The 21,936-nt window shown below is 43.6% G+C and overlaps 2 protein-coding genes across 5 annotated transcripts in view; both read left to right on the top strand.

The window, feature by feature from the left end:
* TSNAX (translin associated factor X) overlaps positions 1-6,601 on the top strand; it is a 21,032-nt gene extending 14,431 nt beyond the window's left edge. Inside the window, exons 4-7 of one of the 4 annotated variants that reach the window (XM_018561441.1) lie at positions 461-591; positions 4,454-4,557; positions 5,735-5,752; positions 6,029-6,601. In XM_018561441.1, coding sequence (XP_018416943.1) covers positions 461-591; positions 4,454-4,557; positions 5,735-5,752; positions 6,029-6,415 — 640 coding nt within the window. In that variant the 3' untranslated portion in view covers positions 6,416-6,601. Of the gene's footprint in view, positions 1-460; positions 592-4,453; positions 4,567-5,734; positions 5,753-6,028 lie in introns of all 4 variants that reach the window. The other 3 variants (XM_018561439.1, XM_018561438.1, XM_018561440.1) reach the window with 3 other exon arrangements.
* Positions 6,602-17,106: 10,505 nt separating this feature from the next.
* SCAF8 (SR-related CTD associated factor 8) overlaps positions 17,107-21,936 on the top strand; it is a 78,772-nt gene continuing 73,942 nt past the window's right edge. The window contains exon 1 of the mRNA XM_018561443.1: positions 17,107-17,288. Within this exon, the coding sequence (XP_018416945.1) occupies positions 17,259-17,288 (30 nt within the window). The 5' untranslated portion in view covers positions 17,107-17,258. The remainder of the gene's footprint in view (positions 17,289-21,936) is intronic.

Genomic DNA, 21,936 nt, shown 5'->3' with positions numbered 1-21,936 from the left:
CATCTTTTATATTTCATTAAAAAAATGGGTATTTTGTTGTGTTTTGGGGCATTTAATTAAATTTTTCACTAAATATTGGGGTTTAATAAGGAGTTGCGCTAATATTGCGCAACATAAAAATTTGCAACTACCACCATTTTATTCTATAGGGTCTTGGCATTCAGAAAATATATAATGTTGGGGGGTTTTAAGTAATTTTCAGGCCTAAAATGTGGAATATAACATGGGTACAAAAAATGAAAAAAAGGCCTCAGTCATGAAGGGGTTAATATACAGCAGAGCTTTGACCGTTGGCTCGAGGTAAAAGAACGAAGAACCAGTTCTATACGTTTACCTTTTAAGATGTGGATATAGTATTGGATTAGGTATTTTATCTCTAAAAATCTTCACTATTATCACTGCATACTGGAAACCATGATTTCTTTTTATCAAAAATGATCACTTGTATTTTTGTTCATAGTGAACCTAACAAAGATGATGTTCTGGCTGAAGCAAAAAAGAAACTAGATGGTGTACGAGAAAAAATGAAACAGGTGGCCCAGGAGCTCGTGGATGAAGATGTATATCAGTACCACAGAGCTATTACATCAGGTAACTGTCATTGTATGGAAACGAACGCATGTAATTCTTGTACAGCAGCCTAGAATGCACCTGTTATTGAGAATAAATTGCTGTCTGTGAACCCGTTTAGTTCCCAAACCCAGCACACATCCTGCTATTCTTAACAAAGCTCCAGCTTGAACTGTCATTCTTGACTTATGACCCAACACCTATCTAAAATTGTATGCCCCCTTAGCTAGTAAGGATTACAACAAAGAGAAGTGGTGGTGGGTAAGCGGCGTACCTGCTCAAGCTCTGCTAATCACTGGATCCCTTAGGAAATGCTGGCGGTCTGCAAGGCTACCATCCGCCCCTGTCCAACAGACATAAGTTTGTTATTGGTCTTGGACACAACGACAGGTACCAAAACTTTATTGCAGTAATTTAGATACAGCTCATTTGAACAGATTGCCTATGCGTTTCAAACACAAAGGGCCCTATTTATAGCAATGATTAAGGCCCTTAGGGGCTGAAATGTGAAACCAGTCTGTTCAAGTAACCTGTATTTGAAATACTACAATAACATTTTGCAACCTGGGACTGTTTGCCCGACCATTAGTGAAGATAAGTGGTGCATTGAGGTTATTAATGCTCAATTAAATACTCAATGGATCAGCTGCCTGTTCTCTGAAGTGTGTGTGGGCAAAATCTAAAAATAAATCATTTCAACAGGGCTCTTTCATACATTACCATTCTTCATGTTAAGACTCTTTAAAAACACTGCAAGTACTAATAGATACCTGATGGCCCTGCCAGAAAAGAAGGTACCTCCACTGGTAGTGGATTGCCACTGCTGCACTGGAATAGCAGGAAAGGGGGAGTGAGTAAACAATGAAAGGTTATGGAGATGAGGATGTGCTGATATATTCCAGCAAAGAGGAACTTGGGCAAGGCTGAGGGTGCTGATTGGGATTTCAGTGCAGCAAAAATGAACTGGATTTCTGGCAGGATCATAAAGTATTTATCAGTATTTTCAGTGTTGATAAAGAGACATAACATAGGAAATATGTAATGAATGATTTTATTTTAGATTTTTCCGGTAGGTACACTTTGTTTTACCCTTATGTTGCTTTGACCTCTGTAGCCAGGTCCATAGTCCCAGTTGGTCCAAGTCCAAATGAACCTGGCTACTACCTAGGTGGTTAGGTACCAGTCACATCAGCCTCTATGCAGGATCATAGCTTGCAAGGTCATTTCACAGATGTGATCACAATCCGAAATAGAAGTTGCAATTCTAAGAAATAAGTTGCATTGCTGAGCACAAGTAAAGTAAAACTTGGGTGGTTTTTGAGCCGGTGCCTTCAGTTGCCCAAAAGACATTTATCAGCTGTTGTGGGAAGGCAACCAGTCCTATTTCAAAAGTATGCAGTTGGCTGTCTACTTGTTTTCTCACACTTATTTGGCTTAAGGTGGAGCACTAAAACATACCCCTTAGGCCTAGAATATGCTCACACTCAGAGCGACTCTTCTATGGCCTTGGTGTCCATACTTTGACCTGATGGCAACCCAGTCCTATTTTCAAAGTATCGTTTTTTTTGTTCCTACCCTTTTTCTTTAAAATGTAACTAGACACATTTGATATTATTGTGCTGCTTTGTTTCAACATCTTAAAGGAGAACTATGAGGTGAGTGCTTTTCACTCACCTCATAGTTCTAGCCGACCTGTGACAATGAGACTGTCACAGGTCGGCTCAGTAGATCGGGAGGTGAGCGAACACATACCGGGTTCGCTCACCTCTTGATCCTGTCACGGCTTTCTGCCGTGACAAGGGGAGGGGCTGGATTCCCCTCTCCCCGCTCCGATCTGCCAGCGCTGACTGGCGGAACGGACAGGGGAGGGGGCGGGTACAGCTGGCTCTGCCTCTAGATAGGCAGAGCCAGCTGTCACTCACGCAGCTGGGCGGATCCCGTCGTCTAAGTCGGGATCCGCTCCGGCTGCGGCGTCTCAGTAGTAGTAGCTGTAGCTCGCGGTATACTGAGCTTAGGGTAACGGGAGGACGCTAGTTTGTGTCCTCCCGTTACCCTAAGGAGAACTATGGGGAAAAACACTGACCCCATAGTTCTCCTTTTAAATATGACTGTATCAGCGCAAACTTTATTTTTGTAGAAACATTTTTTTTAAATCAATAAAAATAATTTTGTGGAAAAATTTTGATGGTTAATGGCCATCAAAATACAGACTTTTCAGGTTCCAGCAGTAATGCATTGCAATGACCAATGATGAAGTGCAAAATACAAGTATCCAAATCAACAAATTAGCTTTCACCTTTCTTTAGCTAAAAAAGCTAAAGTGAAATTCATTTTTTGTTTGTCAATGGTTATATAATATATATTGATATTTTAAAATAACTATTATTCAATAAATCCCGATGGCTGCTCTGCATCTGAGAGAGAGAGTGGGTACAGCAGTATCTTGCTAAATACTGATCATTCTGAATGACAGTCTTTTAAAAAGGCCCCGTCACCAATGTAAGAAAATGCAAATAAAGGCACAGAAGAATTGTGTATTTTAAATATTTGTTTGACCACTTCAGGAAAATTAAATTCCCTAGCACATCCCCTCCCTCTTTGCACATCATTGCCCCTTCCACTTTAGGGAGTGTCTAACTTCTGTCTGTGCTAGCCCAGCTCCTCCACCCCCTCACCTCCCTACATGACATTTTATGTAGCTGCCAGGAAGGAGCGAAAGGGAATACTATAGAGCCTTGGTTCTCAACTGGTGGGTCGTGACCCAAAAGTGGGTCGCGACCTCATGTCCAGTGGGTCGCTGCATGCTTTCCACTTTTCTAGGTGAGAGGCTCCTCAGCCTCCCCCTAGCGCAGCACTGTCCGTTCTAACTCCAAGCAGCCATTCAAAATATGCTGCATGGTGCCGAGTGTCATCTTGAGGTGGGGTGGGCTGGGGGTATGGCAGCGTGGGAGCTTGATCCGAACATGCATTGCTTACACCTTCCTCACGTGTCCTGTAGAGGTGCCTGGACCAGCGTGATGTCACATTCTGGCTCCCGCCACCTCTACAGGGCACGCAAGGGAGTTGTACAAGCGATGCACATATGGATGGAGCTCCATCAAAGCACAGCAGCCTACACTGTACCCCAGGCTGAGCATCCATTCCAGTTCTCAAGGTAGGGACACTGGGTGGATTTTTAAAAAAATTAGGGGGGGGAGTGTGTATGTGTGTGAGGATGTGTCTGTGGTTGTGTGTGTCGGTCAGTGTTTTTTGAGGGCCCGTTCACACTAGTACAGTGCGTTAATCGCACAGTCCAGTGTAATTAACGCACTGTACCACGCAACTGCATGTACCGATTCTGGAGGGAGAGATGCATTGAATGGCACCCCAAACTCACCTCCCACCCACAGTTCTATTGCCCGCATCGGAACGGGCGGTACCGCAAGGCCATGCGTTCCATTGCAGTGGAATTTGGGCCACGACTTAAGGACCAAGGACAAATGTGGGTCCTGAGGTTACACAGGTTGAGAACCACTGCATTAGAGTGTCTCTTGAATGACAGCCTTGAGTCTTCTGGGGCTGCTGACATCATATTCAAGATAGTGGCGCCCAACAGGAGTTTCAGGGTTTTTAGAAGTCTACACAAGGGCTTTTACAGGTAAATAACATGCCTTAAAAATGTTAAATGGGCATATAATATAATGGCATTTTTTTTTGCTGAAATAAATGGTTAGGCAACAGGTATTGGTATCAAGATGAAGTCAAATTTACATCATCATTATTGATTTTTTTCTTTATTATTATAAATAATGCTGACCTATTATTAAAATGTATTTTATATAGTGCACACATTCATGATATAAATGCTTTCATACAGCTAAAGTGCTTAATCTTTCCTATTTAGGTCTTCAAGAATATGTTGAAGCAGTCACCTTTCAGCATTTTATTACACACAGAGCCCTTTTAAGCCTTGATGATATCAACAGACAGCTAATATTTGAAAATAATGTAAGTATAGTGTGGTATTGTGTGGCAATCCCACGGTAGAACTGGGGGTTGTAGTCACCCAGGACTCTCAGCCAGAGGAGCTTGCTTCCAAGACACAAATTCTTTTGTTGGGAAAGAACTGGCTTTGCAGTTCTCTCTGGGTTTTCTGGATTTGGCATGGGATCCTGGAACTGTGAGATTTCGAAGAGAATTGGGAGGGATGAAATCTCCATTCCTGGGTCTGTGGTTTAGTGGGGGCCAGGACCTGATGACTGTAAACCCGTGCACTGCCCTTATGGGAAGGGTGCTGGCTGATGCTCTGGGCTCTCCTGCCGGGAAGAGGAACAGAGCTGTTCAGGAGTCAGGAGGACTCCACCCAGAAGCCAGAGTGGAACCAGGAGGCTGTGTGTGTGTGCTGGAGGCACCTGGGAATAGGCCAAGGAGGCTTAGTGAGCCTGTGACACAGAAGGGATGTGCGGAAGAGTCACATGGAGGATATGTCACAATCTTGAGTTGGTGAAACCTTGTTATATTGTCTACTTTCTGAAACATAAGCAGACTGTATGTTGCGTTGCTGAATAAAGCTCTTTTCTGTTAGGAGGAAAATAAAAGGCTGTCCCTTTTTTTTATGTTACAACGGCTTCAAGACTGGTCCTTAAGCACTCACCATTTGTGCTAAATTCCCCAAATATCACAATAGTAACATAGTAGACATAGGTCCATCAAGTTCAACCTTTTTGTGCGAGTATTCGTTTTATGTGTTCCCAAGGAATGCGCAAAAACCCTACAAGCCTAGGCCAATTTGCTGTAAATAAAATTGACTACTGACTCCATACTAGTGACCAGCTAAATGCATAGATCAATCTATAAAATTTAGGAATTCCCATAGTCCTTTATATTATGCTGACTGAACGATTGGGGTGTGAGAGCAAAATGAGAGCTAGCTGCTAACTGCAGCCATTGTTTACATTGTGTGATGGTGTGATTGATCACAGCGATCATGTGGTACAGAACCAATCTCACTGGCTCTCTACATTCCTTGTGTGATCTGCACTGTCCAGTGGACCGTTTCATCACAGTATTGTGCTCATGCTCGCTAGGGCACATAGAGAAGTTGGCACTTTGAAACATTGTCCTGCTCTGGGAAGCCTACCGTCTCTACGCTCCATGACAATGGGTGGACAGCAAGTGGTTAAAGCGTAACTGCAGGCAAAATGTTTTTAAAAGTTTGGACAAAGTGGGAAAGAATTAAAATTTGTGAGGTCTATAATACTATTAATCCTGTGCTGTTGTACAGTTAATTAATTTCTATAGAGTGTTTTCAGAATGCATCTTTTTACGTTGTTTTTAACGCTTTTAAACAAAGAGAGCGAGCAATACAGTTCTTTGCTTGCTATTTCCTAGTGCAGTACTGCTAGAATGTGCATGCAGAAAATCTTGAATATTGAGCTTTTCTGTTTAAATATTTAACAAATGATCTCATTCTTTATAGATCAATATTGCTTCGAACAATGAAGACCAAACCAAACAGAACATATTAAGCCTTCAGATAAGTCATGTGGATTATTTGCTTGGAGTAGCCGACCTTACTGGAGAGCTGATGCGTTTGTGCATAGGTAGCGTTGGAAACGGAGATATCGATACCCCCTTTGAACTGACTCAGTTCTTGCGTGAAATTTTCGATGGATTTGCTTACATTGGTAACACTGGTCCTTATGAGATTTCAAGAAAGCTGTATACTTTAAAACAGAGCTTGGGGAAAGTCGAAAATGCCTGTTACATGTTGAAAGTGAGAGGCTCCGAAATTCCAAAACACATGCTTGCAGATCTGTTTGTATCCAAATCCGAACTGCTTGAACACGATGATGGCATGTCCTAAATGTTGACCTTTTAGTAGGATAAGCTGGAAGTTTACCAGTTTAACTGTTATTTTGTCATTTTTGTTTCCTTTGTTTTATTATTTTACATGTGCATCTGTGCACAAACTTTAACTATAATTTTATTATGCTAATTGTATATCTGATTGTTGTATGTTCCAACTTTGACTGTTAAGCCAAGCATATCTGTTTTATTGTACCAAGTAATACTAGGCACCCACACATACTGATATGTAAAATTGCCTCCTTATACCATAGGACCCCATCAAAACGCATTCGCTTTGTATGCAAACATCTTTAAAGGGAGCCTGCACTGCTTCTGATCCCTTTTCATAAAATGCTTTTTGGCTGGCTGCTTCGGACATCATCTCGTCTAATGCAGGTCTATAGACCTGCATTATACATTAGGACACCGAGGCACATCCTGGAGCTGGAGCAGAGGGGGAGAGGTGAGTGCTGAGCGCCGTGGGACGGAGGATCAGGTGGGTAATACAGCTTTATTTGAGCCCACTAGACAAAACGAGTATTTAACCCTTGCAGTGTGGAAGTAGCCCCACTACAAGGGTAATTTTTTTTCCCTGCCTACCAGGAGTTCTTTTAAGGACCCACAGATCAGAGGAGGAGGAAAGAAGAGAACATTTTCTAAAGGTATAGAGAGCTCCGCTTTTATAGTATTCTCTACCGTCAGTCAGTGACTCGGGACAAGCATGCAGCAAGCTGGGTCAGGGTGAAGTCACAACTCTTGATCTGTATTATAAGCAGTAATTCAGCATTTTCAAGGAGCATTGAAAAATACATACATATTTCTCTTAATACAGTTTCCTTAAGGCAGATTTGAAAGTTTGGCATCCCCCACTTCTCCCCTTGGCCTTTCATAATGCAAAGCATTAGAAAAACCTTCTTTTTTTTTTTTGTATTTTAGCACAGAGTTCTGTCTCTGTTCACTAAGCCCTCTTATTAGGATGCCTCTGAGGTTGTAAGAGTGACTCCGGGCAAGGAGTCATTTTAAAATCCACAAACCACTAATTCTGTCTAGAAGTACAACTAAACCAAGGATAGTTTACCTAAACAGGATTTATGAGGGTCCATCAAAAAGTTGTGCCTCCATGTCTGTAATTTGTTATCAATTAGAGTGACTGTGAATGTTCATGTACAATGTTATAAAGGAGTCCTTAGCCCACTAATGCATTTTTTTTTCCAGATTGAGTGATTAAAACCATGGATCTGTGGCTAAAACAAGGAGCTGTAATTGAGTTTCTTGCGAAAGAGGGTTGTGCACCTAGGGAAATCCATAATCGGCTAAAGAAGGTTTATGGGGACTCTAGTGCAATGTGCAGCATTGGGTGAAAATGTTTCAATAAGGAGAAACTGAAATTCCACTACAGCGTCCCCATAAACCTTCTTTAGCCAATTGTGGATTTCCCTAGGTGCACAACCCTCCTTCGCCAGAAAATCAATTACAGCTCATTGTTTTAGCTGCAGATCCATGGTTCTAATCACTCAATCTGAAAAAGAAAAGCATGCATTAGTGGGGTCAGGGCACCTCTATAACACCATACATGAATATTCACAGTCACTTTAATGGGTCTCAGATTATAGACATGGAGGTATTATTACTTGATTGACCCTCATACATGTATTTTTTGCTTCTCTGCAACTTTTACATGTACTGCTGAGGTTCAGATTGTTCTGTAACGTGTAATTTCCTGTCTGTGTGAGAGACATTTTAGAAAACCTATATCAGGTGGCGTTGGGTATATCTAATTTGTACATTTTAGCATTTGTTCTTTACAGAATACAACATTACTGTCAAAGTCTAAGCCTAATTGAATCTTCACTTTTTATTATTGTGATTCATTCAAGGCCAAGATTTGAGGGGTGGGGGTTTGCCCGGACATGAGGAAGAGGGCCCTATTAGCCATCGAGGTGCTGACATTGCCACTTGGGACTACAGCTCGCAGCAGGCCAACTCTCCGCAGCTCCCTCCCATGGTGGTGGTGAGGGGGGGTCCCTTCATGATTTCTTGCACCGGGGCCCTGAGGTTTCTAGTCACGCTTCTGCCTGGGACCAAATTGTGCTCAGCATTCCCAAGGTTTCATTTCATGCATACTTTATAGAATGTGTTTTTGCTTACATACAGTGTGCCAAAAATGCCATCATTTTTTACTTTGCATATTCATAATTAACCCTTTGTGTTTTCCTTGCCGTTCTCCTATAACAAAAATATAGGTTTGTATAGATTTCCTGAAATGTAAAGCCTGCCACTCATCCCCTTCCAGTTCTGCCGCTTTGGAGAATGTTTGTATCCTTGTATGTCATCGTTTTCTGTGCCTAGTGTACTGGTATAATAAACAGTCAATGTTTATTCATTTGTCTTCTGTGACTTTTGTGAGAGTTGCAGCAAAGTATAGTGGTTTTGTACATGGGGTTTTTTTTTTTTAATGTCAAGATTGGAAAAAAAAAATCTAAATGTTTCATAGTTACATTATGTCGTGCGTTTAGTGAAACAGGAAAAAGAATCAACAATTACATATACGGTGCAGTCTGTCACTAACATTAACGCATCACTTTTGGTTTTCTGAGTGCCCCACAACATGTTATTACCTGCTGATCCTGCTTTTGGATTTGTTATTTTTCCCCTTCCTTTTTATTGACCAAGCTGTACAACAAAAGTGGTAGTTACAGGGGTTCAGACAAACCATATAACACTGCCGGGAATGCTTGCAGTGGTCCATTTCTATTCATGTTTTAACCCCCTTTTTTTTTTTCCCCCCCCAAACAGAAAAAAACAAAAACCTGTCGCAGTAACTGCTTAAGCAATGTAAGCTGGAGTGAGTTTTTCTCTTACTTATTGTGTACCTTCCATGGAAACAAAAGGCCTGTTCTATTGTGCCTGCCACTACACCCCTCATGAGACTGTCTGCAAAGGTGTTTTAAATATAAAGTTAAGAAAAAAGATAGTTAGCTTCAGCTTCTGGGAGGCGCAAGGGACGCAACTATGCCTCACTGTTGCCTCCAAGGAAAGCTGAGCATTGGAATTGCGACCAGAATGCATTACAGCAATGAAATGGAGTGCATTTCATACAGGATTTTTAGTCCCATTCTCCAAAAGGCATCACCTGCATTTCCCAGAAGTGTTGGAAGATGGGGCCATGGTAAGCATTTTTTTCCCCCCTACCTGCTTTATTTTTCAAACTCCTCTGTAGGAGATTTGATGTTGAGGAATGAGGGGGGGCTTTTAATAGAGCGGACCTTCCATTTTCATGGAGGCATGGTTTCCAGCAGAGATGAACAGAGGTGCGTTAAGTCCTCTCTTACAAATGTCCTATGTTATACAGCCATAGCCCTAATATTCTGCAAATCCATTGTCACTGAGTACTTGCCCATTATTATCTCTGACATTTTGGGAAGTGATGTCTCCACTGAAAAGAGTGTCAGATGTTGTAGACAATCTGGAGAGATTTTGCAGACTGCATAAAGATGCCGGCACTCTGCTGCATATGTAAACAGACTACCTGGCTGCTCCGCCATTACCTCCTAACCCTGAAACTGCTTAAGTCCTGGAGGCAATAGCTGTTTATCAACCCTCAATGACCTCCAAAATCTATGAGGCAAAGATCCAAATCACTCTGCTTGGAAAGTATTTACAAAAGCTCAGGTACAGAGTCCAACATGGGAAGGTTGGAGGATGACACAAGGCCTATTCTCCAGAATCTCCTTGACATAAATAGAAGCTATGCAACCAAGGCAGGCAAGAAAACCGCCTTCGTCAGAGTAATATCAACCTGGTGGGCACCTGAGAGTGCCGAGGTTACAAATCCAATCCTAGAGAATCCCCTGCTTGACTTTGGACTGAGATAGCTTTTCTGCAGCCTTTGCTGAGCAGGCCTCCTCTGGGCGCTCTACCCTGTACCTTTTTTTTTTTATAGCAAACCACCTGAACTATCAAGAAGGAGACATGGTCCTCAAGCTGAAGAGAGAAAGGTAACTTTTTCCATTACAGAATGAAGGACTTTTTCCTGGAGGTTTAGATTTACTCTTATATTTACTGGCATTGAACAGTTTTTTAAAACTCCCTCATGATGCACAACACCTTGGTTCTGATACTGCTTATGCGGATTCCATCCCACATGCAGAATGCACCTCTAACCTAATCTTTACTTTTGTGCTGATCTTCGACCAGGTCTCATGTGAAGGGGCAGCTCTTGATGCAATTCTAAAGGGCGGAAACTCCACATGGTCTTATTTTTTTTTTATTTGCCTAGGATCCCCCCTTAAAATCCATACCAGACCCCTGTCTAGGATAAGTGTTTGGTGTTGATATTGATGGAACCACACCAAGTGGTTTTTCTACATTTAAATTTTTACATTTTAGACTGGGGTTCCTTGAGATTTTGCACCCTCTTTCAATTTTTGCACAAATAGCCCATCATGCACAGACCAATGTAGATTTCGATAATCGTTTGCCAGCAATACTAACTGGCTAAATGTAATCGATCGACAGAACAGATTTTCGTTTGTGCAGTGTTTATATATATCTATCTATCTATATATATATTGTGGCATTGTGAGGCAATACCACGGTGTTAGGTGGCCTCAAAGTCACCCAGGGTTCTCAGCCAGAGGGGCTGAGTGGCTCCAGGAAGACAGTACGTGTACCAGGAGAGAACTGCCTTTTCAGTTCTTTCCAGGTTTTCTGGATCATAGTTGGGATCCTGGAGCCAGGAGATTTCTTAGAGCTCTGGGTGGGATGAAATCTCCATTCCTGGGTCCATGCTTTGGTAGTGACCAGCACCTGATTGTGCACCTGTGTACATCCCTCATGAAGAGTGTGCTGGGATGTGTTCAGGGCCCCACCTGTGAGTCAGGAGAGCTCCACCCTGGAGTCAGTGTGGAGGCCAGTGCAGCAGGGAGCTGCGGGTTTGCGAACCATATTGAGAGGATTGGCATGTTATTGCCGTTGTCTGGAGGAACCAGACAGTGGCCCTAAAGATTGAGGCCGGAGCAGCAGTGCTGCAAGAGAGACAGATGTCGGTGAGCCCTTATCTGTTATATGCTACAGCAAGCTATTTATGTTGGATTTCATGTTATCTACCGTTTTGAAAGCAAATAAACTGCATCTGACTTGCACCTCCGGTCTACAGTGGAGTGTCCTTGTTACAATATATATATACATTTTATTTTTTTTGGAAGAGAGATAAATAGCAAGTTTAAACTAAAAATAAATAACATTGACCCAAATGTGAGGTGCCTGCCTCACAGGCAGGCACCTAATGGCAGTAGGACTGGACTTTCAAGTTTTTACTAGATACCAAGAACTTTGTCTTGGAGCAAATAGAAATGTAGGCCGTGTGAACTTTGGCTTCATGAATAACAAATATCAACGGGAAAGCATTTTGACCATTGTAACTTTTTTGTTCAATGGTTGTTAATATACAAATAAAGTAGTGAAGCATACACAGATTTATATGGAAGTATCCTTTAAACACATCTAAAACATAAAGCCTTTATGGGTCAAAAAAACTATTACATAGTCACTGAAAGACTTGCAAACACATCAGCAATGGAGTTAAAGCCTATAATATGTAGTAATGAGTATTGAGACTTCATTCTAAATATCAGCGGTTTGATACTTTAATCCTTTTTCTGCCTCTGACGTAAGGCGTACATCTCCAGCAGCACAGGCTTTTAAAACACTCCCCAACTACTATAGCAGCTGGTACTATGTTCAGCCCACACAAGCTGACTGTTGGCTTTGTGTTGGAAGTGATTCCCCGACCACCGCCATCTATTCCAGGCTGAGGGCCTGGGACAGCCATGGGGGGGTATCGGTGGTAGGATGGGAGGGATACCAGCGAACACTGTTTGCAGATCTCTCTTGTAAATGAACCTGTAAGTAGCGATACATTTGTCACTTCCACATTTAGAACGGTCATTACCTGGTCACTGAGATTGGGTAAGAAGCTGTTCAAGCATGATCTATGCTTGATCAGCTTCAAAGGTAAAGAAAGGTGGCATTAAGGGTTTAATAGATCCCTAATGTTACCTTAAAGACAACCTATCTTCTATAATGTGAAATCACATAGGGGACTTTTAGCTTCATTCTATAACTGCCACTCAGAAGTACACGGAGACAATAAAATAACATACGGAATATACATAGTCAAATCCGCAAGTGAAATCAATAGTGTCCAAGGGTATATTAAAATAAGCAACACTGACAATAAAGCAAACAAGCAAAAACATTGTACTCATTAGACCCCAAAGAGATCCTGTGGTTCCTGAGGAAATTTATAAGTGCAGCTAGGCCTAATACAGATGCTCCCTGCACTTCCATGGCATTTAAAAAATGTTTTTGAATATGTAAAACACACAGGAAAAGAACAAGAGAAGAAAAGGAATAAAACCATGAACCGAGTGTGGGGGGACAAAACAGTATAGAGATGAAGTGAAGAGGAAAAAGGCAAAGCACAGCAAAGAAAGGAGGGAAGGGAAAAGCAAAGTGAGGCTGCCTAGGACCTCCCGAAAGTCCTCCAGGCTCACCAGGGTCCTTTACTCCAAGCCCAAAATGGACTTATAATTGGAAGAAAACGTGCATTCAAACCAGTAAAATCAGATCTCCCGGAAGGCCTCCTCTCGAGGGTGGAGATCCGCTATCAACTCCTCCATACTACACAACTCTTGGACTTTCCAGCATCAAAGAACAAGGGAGGGTGGACAGGTCTGTTTCTAACACAGCAGCACACAGGTTCTTGCCGCATTAACCAGATGTATCAAAAGGGATTTCCTATACCACCGTTTCGACAAAGAATTCAAGTAGAGAAGATACGCCTCAGGGTGGTCACCCAGGTCAAATCCTGTTAAGTGCTTAGACCAATGATGGACACTCAACCAAAATGGTTGAAGGGTTGGACAGTCGCAAAAGACATGTAACATCTTGCCATGAGCCTGGTTGCATCGCTAACATAAGGGAGAAGTCTGCGGAAAGAATATAGTGACAGGGAGCCTATACCACCTAAAAATTATTTTAAAGCCGTATCCCTGTATCCTACAGGTAATGAATGACTTATGTGCGAAATAGAAAATCCAGTCTTTCTGGGCCTCGGAAAAAATCAGTCCTACGTCACGTTCCCATTGTCTAAGGTATCCAGGGACCTCGGAATGCATTTTTAAACAAAAATGTGGGTTTGATAAACAGTTGCGCAAATATTGTGTGATACAAGACAGGGCAACTGCCACCATTTATTCTCCAGGGTCTCTGGTTTCAAACAATATACAATTCTGGGGGGTTTAAACTAATCCACGGGCCTAAAAGGTGTGTTTTAACATGCATGCGAAAGAAGACTCAGGCAGTGAAAGCGTTAAGAGGATGAAATGAATAGAAACCCCTACAAAGAGTTGTCCCTCAGCACTCAGGAGAGGAAACCCCTCTGTGGTATAAAGGACTGCCTTTCCCTCTGGACATCACGGGGCTGTGCAGATATTGGTAGATAGAGACTGTCACTCACGGCTCCCTGCAGGAATTGCCCCCCCCCCCCCCCCCCCCCCCTGATCCGTCCCGGCTGCGGCGTCTCAGTATACCATGAGCCGTAGCTTGCGGTATACTGAGCTTAGGGTGACTGGAGGATGCTAGTTTGTGTCCTCTCGTTACCCTTAGGAGAACTATGGGCAAAAGCCCTAACCTCAAAGTTCTCCTTTAACTAATAACATAAATGTATCTTATTTGTGCATGACTCAGCTGTAGATCCTCAAATCATCTCTGAATTGGTGCTGACGCTGTCCTTTATTCTGGTGGGTGACTACGTTTGTTCTTCATGCTCCCTGTGTGTGTTGTAAAGTAGCCACCAATCAATCCAAGCTCACTCCTGTGATAGACCACAATCTCAATAAAAATTTGTAAACTTAATGTGAGATTGTAGTCCATCACAGGAACGAGCTTGGAGCGGTGGCTACTTTACAACACACACAGGGACCATGGGAAACAGAAGTAGCCACCCTCCAGAAGGAAGGACAGTGTCAGCACCAATTCAGAGATGATTTGATGATCTACAACTGAGTGATACACAAATGATCTACATTTTAGTTAATAGTTAAGGTACTTCAATGCATTTTTAAGATTTAACTCCTGAGTTTAGTGTCACTTTAAAGTATAAAGGCAAAGCTTTTTTTAATTTTTTTGGATATAGTAGGTGAAAGTTAAAACTGTATGTTTTTTTGGCCATGTGTGTCTAATTAGGGAGATTACCCTTCACTTCCTGTTCGGTAGGCTTAACAGGAAGTGAGAGTATGTCTTTCCATTGTGAGCTAATCATCTCTTAGTTATCACAGGAACAAGTGTCCCTTTTGGCATATTTCCCCTCTATTTCTGTTCTGGTGGAGACTCACAAATGTGGTATTTACCCTCCATTAACTTCCTGGTGACATTAGTGATTAGGACAATTAGAGAGAATGTGGGCCTATTCACACCAGCGGAGGTACACGTAGTGCATGCTGCAGAGTGTTGTGCATGAATGCTACTATGCGCTGTTACAATGTATCGTGATGCTTTTTTATTTAAATTAAAAATTGTGCACAGACGCATTTTGTAACATGTTGGTGCGCTGCGCTGCAAATAAATGCAGCATGTCTTCATTCTCCCATAGCGCACATCAACACAATGCTTTGGTGTGATCAATGGACACTGACAGCAAAAGCATCTGCGTTATCTCTGTGTTCAGATTACAGTGAAGATCTGTAAAGAAGAGTGGACCAAAATCCCTCAGGAGATGTGTGCAAACCTGGTAAACTGAGGAGATAATACTATTTCCCCAGATATGAATGGACGGGAAGCCTCTGTACTGTGCGGCTCTTGTCATTCATAAACTGAGCAGATAGTAAGTTTTTACTATGTCCTCCAATCATGAAAGAACTGGAAATTATGTATAGCACTTCCTGTGCATTCATAACTGGGGGCATAGTAAAACACTTCCTGTCTCAGTTATTTACAAACCGTGGGGTGATCAGTAATGATGACTCTGCTGTTTGCACAGGACAGGATCAGCAAATATTTCACATATTTGCTGATCCTCCACTTGGCATCCTGACTCAGTTGTCACAGATGATCTCTCCTCCCCGCTGGGCGCTGACTGCATGCTGCAGTCTATCTCCTCCAATCCCCGCTGCCTCTGCCAATCCCTGCTGATGACAACTATCCATTTAGAGAGAACCGTCAGAGGGGAGCCTTCTGCTATAAGCTTATGATTGCTGATGTGGCCATAGGTTTATTGCAGAAGGCTGAATGCCAGCGACATAAGGCATACTGACCTGGCCAACTGAAAAGTTTTTGTTCCACCGTATGCCTTATGTTGTTGGCAGGGAAAGGGTTAAGGCATATCTAAACCCAAAGAAGAAAGTTATTAGATTGAAGTCTATCAATTCCTAAATGTGGTGACGGTATTAGTTTTCTGTTTTCCCTTATTGTAACCCTGTGATCCAGCCAGTAAGTCTGTTCTTTTCAACTTCTATTACCAGGCCAAGCTGTCTAGCAAAATCATTTAATATTGACAGGGGTGCTCACAATGTTCAGATTTTATTCATTTAAATAAAACCTTCATACAAACGGAAAAAAAATGTTCCTTTAGTTGCTAAAAAAGTGTTGTCTGGAGTTCTGATTTAATTTGTTAGTCCATTTAATGCCAACCCACCCACAGGACGACAATGCTGCTGTCCAAGGGTGGCTCCATTGCTCCACCATAGAGTGGCGCCACCCTAAGACAGGAAGTGCGTTACTGGGTGGATCGTCAGGTAAAGGAAAAAATAAAAAACCGTAAAAATGAAACCTAATGCAGCCACTACATTTAAGGATTGGTAAACTTTAAAGAAGAACACTGGGCAAATTACAAATGAACCCTTGATATGGGCAAGGGTTAAGTGCTTGTTTTGGTCTAAAATAAAAAAATGGGGACTGCTCACCTCTACAACTCCACTCTGGCTGTGGTATGTCCCTCGCCATCCTCACACCCAATGGACTTGTATTACATGTGAGGATGTCAGGAGGGCCTTGACCAACAGAGCACAGGGGAGAAGAGGCTGCGGGAACCATTAAAGCAGCCAGATGGGACTGAGTGAGTATATACTTTATTATTTTTGTCCCTAGGCCAAAATGCGCCGTTCAGGGGTCACCCCACTGCAATGGTTCATTTGTAGTTTGCCCAGAGTCCTTCTTTAACACAATACATTTTTAGGTTAGATAGCACCTCTTTAAAAGCTAGCCTGTAAGACAAACCCCGCCCACTTTCCCTCTCATTGACAACACTTCCTGTCTGGACGACTGCATGCTTGCAGCTCCCTTGAGGGGGCGTTCCCCTTTGTGGCGCACATTCCCGTCTGGTTTACTCGTGTGATTGTAACACTATAAATCGCTCTCCTTTGTGTCCCACCTGGCGCCCCGTACATGTGAGGAGAAGGTCGCATATCTGCTGCTTTCTTCCCGGGCGCCGCTGTTTGTTGCCCAATTAAAAGAGGCAGCCGTGTGGGAACTACAAGTCCCGCCAGGCGCTGACCGGTCCGGTTGTGAGAGCAGGCTCTTATACTTCCAGAGAGCCAGACACTTTAGAGTGTCACCTCTCCCGCTCATGGCACGCACACACATTCTACTGTACGGCAGCGTGTCGCCTGTTTGTGTGTCAGCGAGCTTCCTTCTTTCTACACACTGCAGCTCACTGCTGCAACACCTATCACGAGGCGTGTGCTCCGGCTTCCGCTTCCTCCCCCTCCCTCTGTTTTCTCCTCCTCCTCCTCTTTCCCCTGAGCGCCGTCGCCACCTCCTCCTCCAAACAACACGGCGCTTCTACATCACCCGACAACATGGAGGCCGTCAAAACCTTTAACAGCGAGGTTTGTAGCCGCAGATCACTGTTCCTTTTGGTGTGTGCTCTCTTCTCTGCCTGTGTGTGCTCGCATCGGGGGGGGGGGGGTTAGATCGCTGCCCTTGGTATGCTTTACCAAGGAGGGGGCCTGGGCTCCGAGCACTTCCCTCCATCCCCTCTACGCATTATGAGCGGCCGGCTAGTGTTGTGCAGGCTGTGGATGGAGGCCTCCTCTGTACTACAGGCTTCTCTATTCCACAGCTGGCGCTGCACACTAGGCCGATGGTGGCGACCACCAGCTATTGATCGCAGCTCTGGGTACACCGTGCTGTTGTCCCAGCATTGACATCAGGTATTTCCATGCAAGCCGTATCCCCCCCCCGCACAGAGCAAAATGCAGCTTTTTTTTTTTTATGACTCACTAATGAGATGATGCATGGAGTATAATGCAAGATTTAATCACTCCAGATGATTTTGTTGGCTGAGCGTGCATGTTTATTACCAGAGCACCATGGCTAGTCAACTTTCCCCCCTTTGTTGCAGTTGGGTTCTCCCTGAGCATGGGTGCACATCTGTGCGATGCGGCATTGCATGTGCGTTTTTGCGCTGGGACAGCCCGTTTAGGTGAATGGAGTGCCTACCTCCTGTAAATCGCTCAAAGAAGTGCAGGACTTTTATAATTGTCGCATCACAACACATGGTAATATGTTGCCGTGTGTTGGGGTGCCTTTAACAAATAATGGCATCACCGCACACACTTTTCTGGCTTTGCGTAGATGTAAACAGGGGCTTAAGGCATGTTCACACCGGGTGTGTTGATCTGCATTTTATTTATATAGCGCCAACACTATAGGCAGCGCTTTACATGCTGAGAAGATTGGTTACCGGCACTCCAAAGTGCAAAGAACATATTATTTATCGCAAATAATGTCACATAGGTCAAAACGTCTAACGTTCCGGGGCCACAAAGGGTCCCTTCCTCCAAGGCTACACCATGCTGGTGACCTATCTTTACTTCTCTGAGGTTCTGCATGGCCCCATCTGTGGCGGTCACTTCGAGCACTTCACTTGTTTACACCGGTCACATTTGTGGCACTCTGCACAATTTACATAGTGCACATTCACATCGGTTTCTGCTCTTAATGAGCTTACAATCCGTGGCCCCTATCACATGCATACGGGGCTCATTTAGAATGGAGCCAATTAACCTACCAGCATGTCTTTTGGAGTGTGGGAGGGAACCCATGCAAGAACAGGCAAACTCTTCGCAGACAGTTTCCTGACCAGGATTGGAGCCAGGGACCCTAGTGCTGCAAGGCAGAAGTGCTATTCACTGAGCCACATTGATCAATACAAGGGCACTGGAAAAAAAGCAATTGTTTTCTGTGTGCCCTATTTACACCATGCATGTGTGTTGAGGAACAGTTAACCCCTTCATGACTGAGGCCCTTTTTTCAATTTTTGCACCCATGTTATATTCCACATTTTAGGCCTGAAAAGACGTAAAACCCCCCAACATTATATATTTTCTGAATGCCAAGACCCTATAGAATAAAATGGTGGTAGTTGAAAATTTTTATGTTGCGCAATATTAGCGCAACTCCTTTTGCATTTTTAGGCCTCGCTCACACCAGACACAGTGCGTTCCGGCCTAATTCTGGCCGGAAAGCAATGCGGCTGGCTCATTATGTTGTGGTGCAGGAGGGTGCATGTCGGTCCGTTTAAGCGAATGGCATCGTAGCCACGCCGTCCGGTTACAATGCGATTGGCCCGACCGGGAACGCAGGGCACATCAATGCCTGCGCTCCTGTCCGAACAAAATAGTTTTTTGCAGCATTTTGTTTGGACCAGACCGCAGGCATTGACGTGCCCTGCGGCCGGAGGGAGTGGCTATGGTGCCATTCACTTCAATGGACTGCCACGCCCCCTCCTGCCCGACAACAGTGAGCCGGCTGCATTGTCATGCAGTGCGGTCCGGCCAGAATTTGGCCGGAGCGCACTGTCTAGAGTAAACAAGGCCTTTACACAACATACAAAGTGTGTTTATAAACAAAAAAGTTAGTATTTTAATCTCGAACTGCCCTGTACATGAAAAACATTTTATTTTTTAGTGTAGCAGTGTGTAAAATGTATGTTGATGTGTGTCAGCGCATTGTGGAGTGAATGAGCTCTTGGGGCCTGGTCACACCATGTTCGTGGTGAAAGTATTTTGGCTTCTACTGGGGGAAGCATAACAAAAATACATGTGAATGTTGGTGTGCTTAACGCGCGCTTAACACTACACGTGAGAGGAAACCAGCCTTACGTTTGCTTTAAAGACACCTGTAGATACTGCAAATGCCACTTAAGAGACAAATCGGACAATGTTCATCTTCTGATTATGTACACCTAAAAGAGTCCCTGTTACTGAAGAAAAGCCCTCACAATAGTAGAGTCCAGTTATACCTACCAGAGTGGCTTTCCATGCAGCAAGTATTTGCTCTTTTGCAGAGTTGGAGGCATTGGTGGAATTTTTAGCATTGGGCGTTTCCATTGGTGTTGGGTGCCAGCATCTTCCTACTGCATGCTGTGGTACCTACACCCCCTTGCCACTACATCACATGTCTGTCCTCTTAGGGCTGCTGGCACACACTAGTGATGTAGCAGCCAGGAAGGGGGTTGAGGTAGCACAGCAGGCATGCAACAACATGCGTGGAAGTGTATGTTTGATTCCCAGGTTTCCAGATGACTACAATGAGCAAAGATTGGCTGCAAGAAAGCGATACTGGTAACTATGACTTTTTTTTTGCCAGGGACACAGTTACTGTTTAAGGTTAGAGAACCATAACGGCTGCCATTTCTGATGCCTCATTCTGCAAATGATAGTTGCTTGGCTGTAATACTAACGCTCTGGCTTTAATACTTTGAGTCCCTAAACCCGGAAAAAAAGAATGCCGATTAGGGCCTTATGACTTTTCCATTATGCATACTTGTTCTGGGTCAGTAATTAAAGTGACACTAAACTCAGGAGTTAAATCTTAAAAATGCATTCAAGTCCTCTAACTAGTAACAAAAATTTATCTTATTTGTGTATCACTCGGCTGTAGATCCTCAAATCATCTCTGACTTGGTGGCGGCACTGTCCTTCCTTCTGGAGGGTGGCTGCTTCTGTTCCTCATGGTCCCTGTGTGTGTTGTAAAGTAGCCAAAGCTCCAAGCTTGTTTCCATAATGGACTACAATCTCAAATTTAGTTTACTCATTTGTATTGAGATTGTAGTCCCATCACGGTAGTGAGCTTGGAGCAGTGACTACTTTACAACCCATACAGGGACCATGGGGAACAAAAGTAGCCACCCTCCAGAAGGAAGGACAGTGTCAGCACCAATTCAGAGATAATTTGAGGATCTATAGTTGAGGGCTGGTGCAGACTTGGGCGATCCCGGGGACGCGCCTGATCGTGTGTGGTTGCTGTGCGGCCCTATTGATTCCAATGGGGTTATATCCGTGAGGAAATCGCTAAAAAAAGGTACATGCACCTTTTTTTTATTTTCAGCTGCGATCATGTGCGATTGCACGGGCAGCATTGTGGAGGGAAACCGAGCAATCTGCCTGGCGCAACTGAAAAGAATGACACCGCCAGCACGATCAGAGGTGGTGTGCAAATCCGTGACCGCGCGGCCATCCACACTGTTTTGTGCACCACGGGTCGCCCAGGTGTGAACCTAGCCTGAGTGATACACAAATAAGACACATTTTTGTTAATAGTTGAGGTACTTGAATGCATTTTTAAGATTTATCTCTTGAGTTTAGTATCATTTTAAAGCCAGAGAGGATCCATAGAGGCCAGACAATTAGCATTTTTAGAAGGGGGTCAGCAATGGCAGCCTCCCCATTTCTCCAAGGAAAAGTTTTTCTTTTTTCTTAGTTTTTATAGAGAGGACAAGAGTTAGATCCTTCTTCAGATTTATGTTGCTGTCTGTTCCTTCTGAGGAGACTTGCCGTCTCCAGGGACCATTGTGACAGTAATAGCAAAGCCAAAATGTTAGTTGTCACTGGTACAGGAATGGAGGGGAAATCTTCTGATGGGGACAGCAGTCTAAGAGGGGATTTGTCCTCACTTTGGAGAAACTGGGGCCTCATTCACCTGGGTGGCTACCAGCCAGAGTCTGTTGATTCCAGTCCCTGGGGCTAAAGACTGCTTGAGCACAGCCGTTGTCAGCCAGCAGCAGTGTACAAATCAATGGCCCACGCCTGTGCTCTTCACATGTAACTGCTGACCTAAGTTGTTACATGTGAATAGCGCCTCTGACTGGTCTTGAACTCAGTCATTTTGAGTCCAGGAATGGCATTTCTGCTAAGTTTCTGGCTGAAGTTAATTGGCCAGTTTGTATGCAGTCATAGTTAAGAATGAAACAGCATCCAGAGGTGGCATTTAGCTCTCTGAGCACAACAAATTAACTGCCCCAGGCCACCCATCTAAATGAAGTCTGACTCTCACTTCCTTTTGTGACTTTGGAACAGGAAGTGAAGGAACATTTCCTCAACGCAACACAAATGGCAAAAAACTGATGGGATTCTCAACTCTATCCCAAAAAAAGTTTCGGCTTTACAGTAGATATACTTTAATGTGAACCTAGTTTGCCTGGACTTGGCAATGTGTCAAGTTTCCTACAAGAGTTCTACATCACTATACCAT

Source organism: Nanorana parkeri, unplaced genomic scaffold (assembly GCF_000935625.1).
Source record: "Nanorana parkeri isolate BGI_ZX_2015 unplaced genomic scaffold, ASM93562v1 scaffold524, whole genome shotgun sequence".
NCBI lineage: Eukaryota > Metazoa > Chordata > Amphibia > Anura > Dicroglossidae > Nanorana > Nanorana parkeri.
The sequence above is the reverse complement of the archived record's forward strand: the minus strand, read 5'-3'. Positions and strand labels throughout refer to the sequence as shown.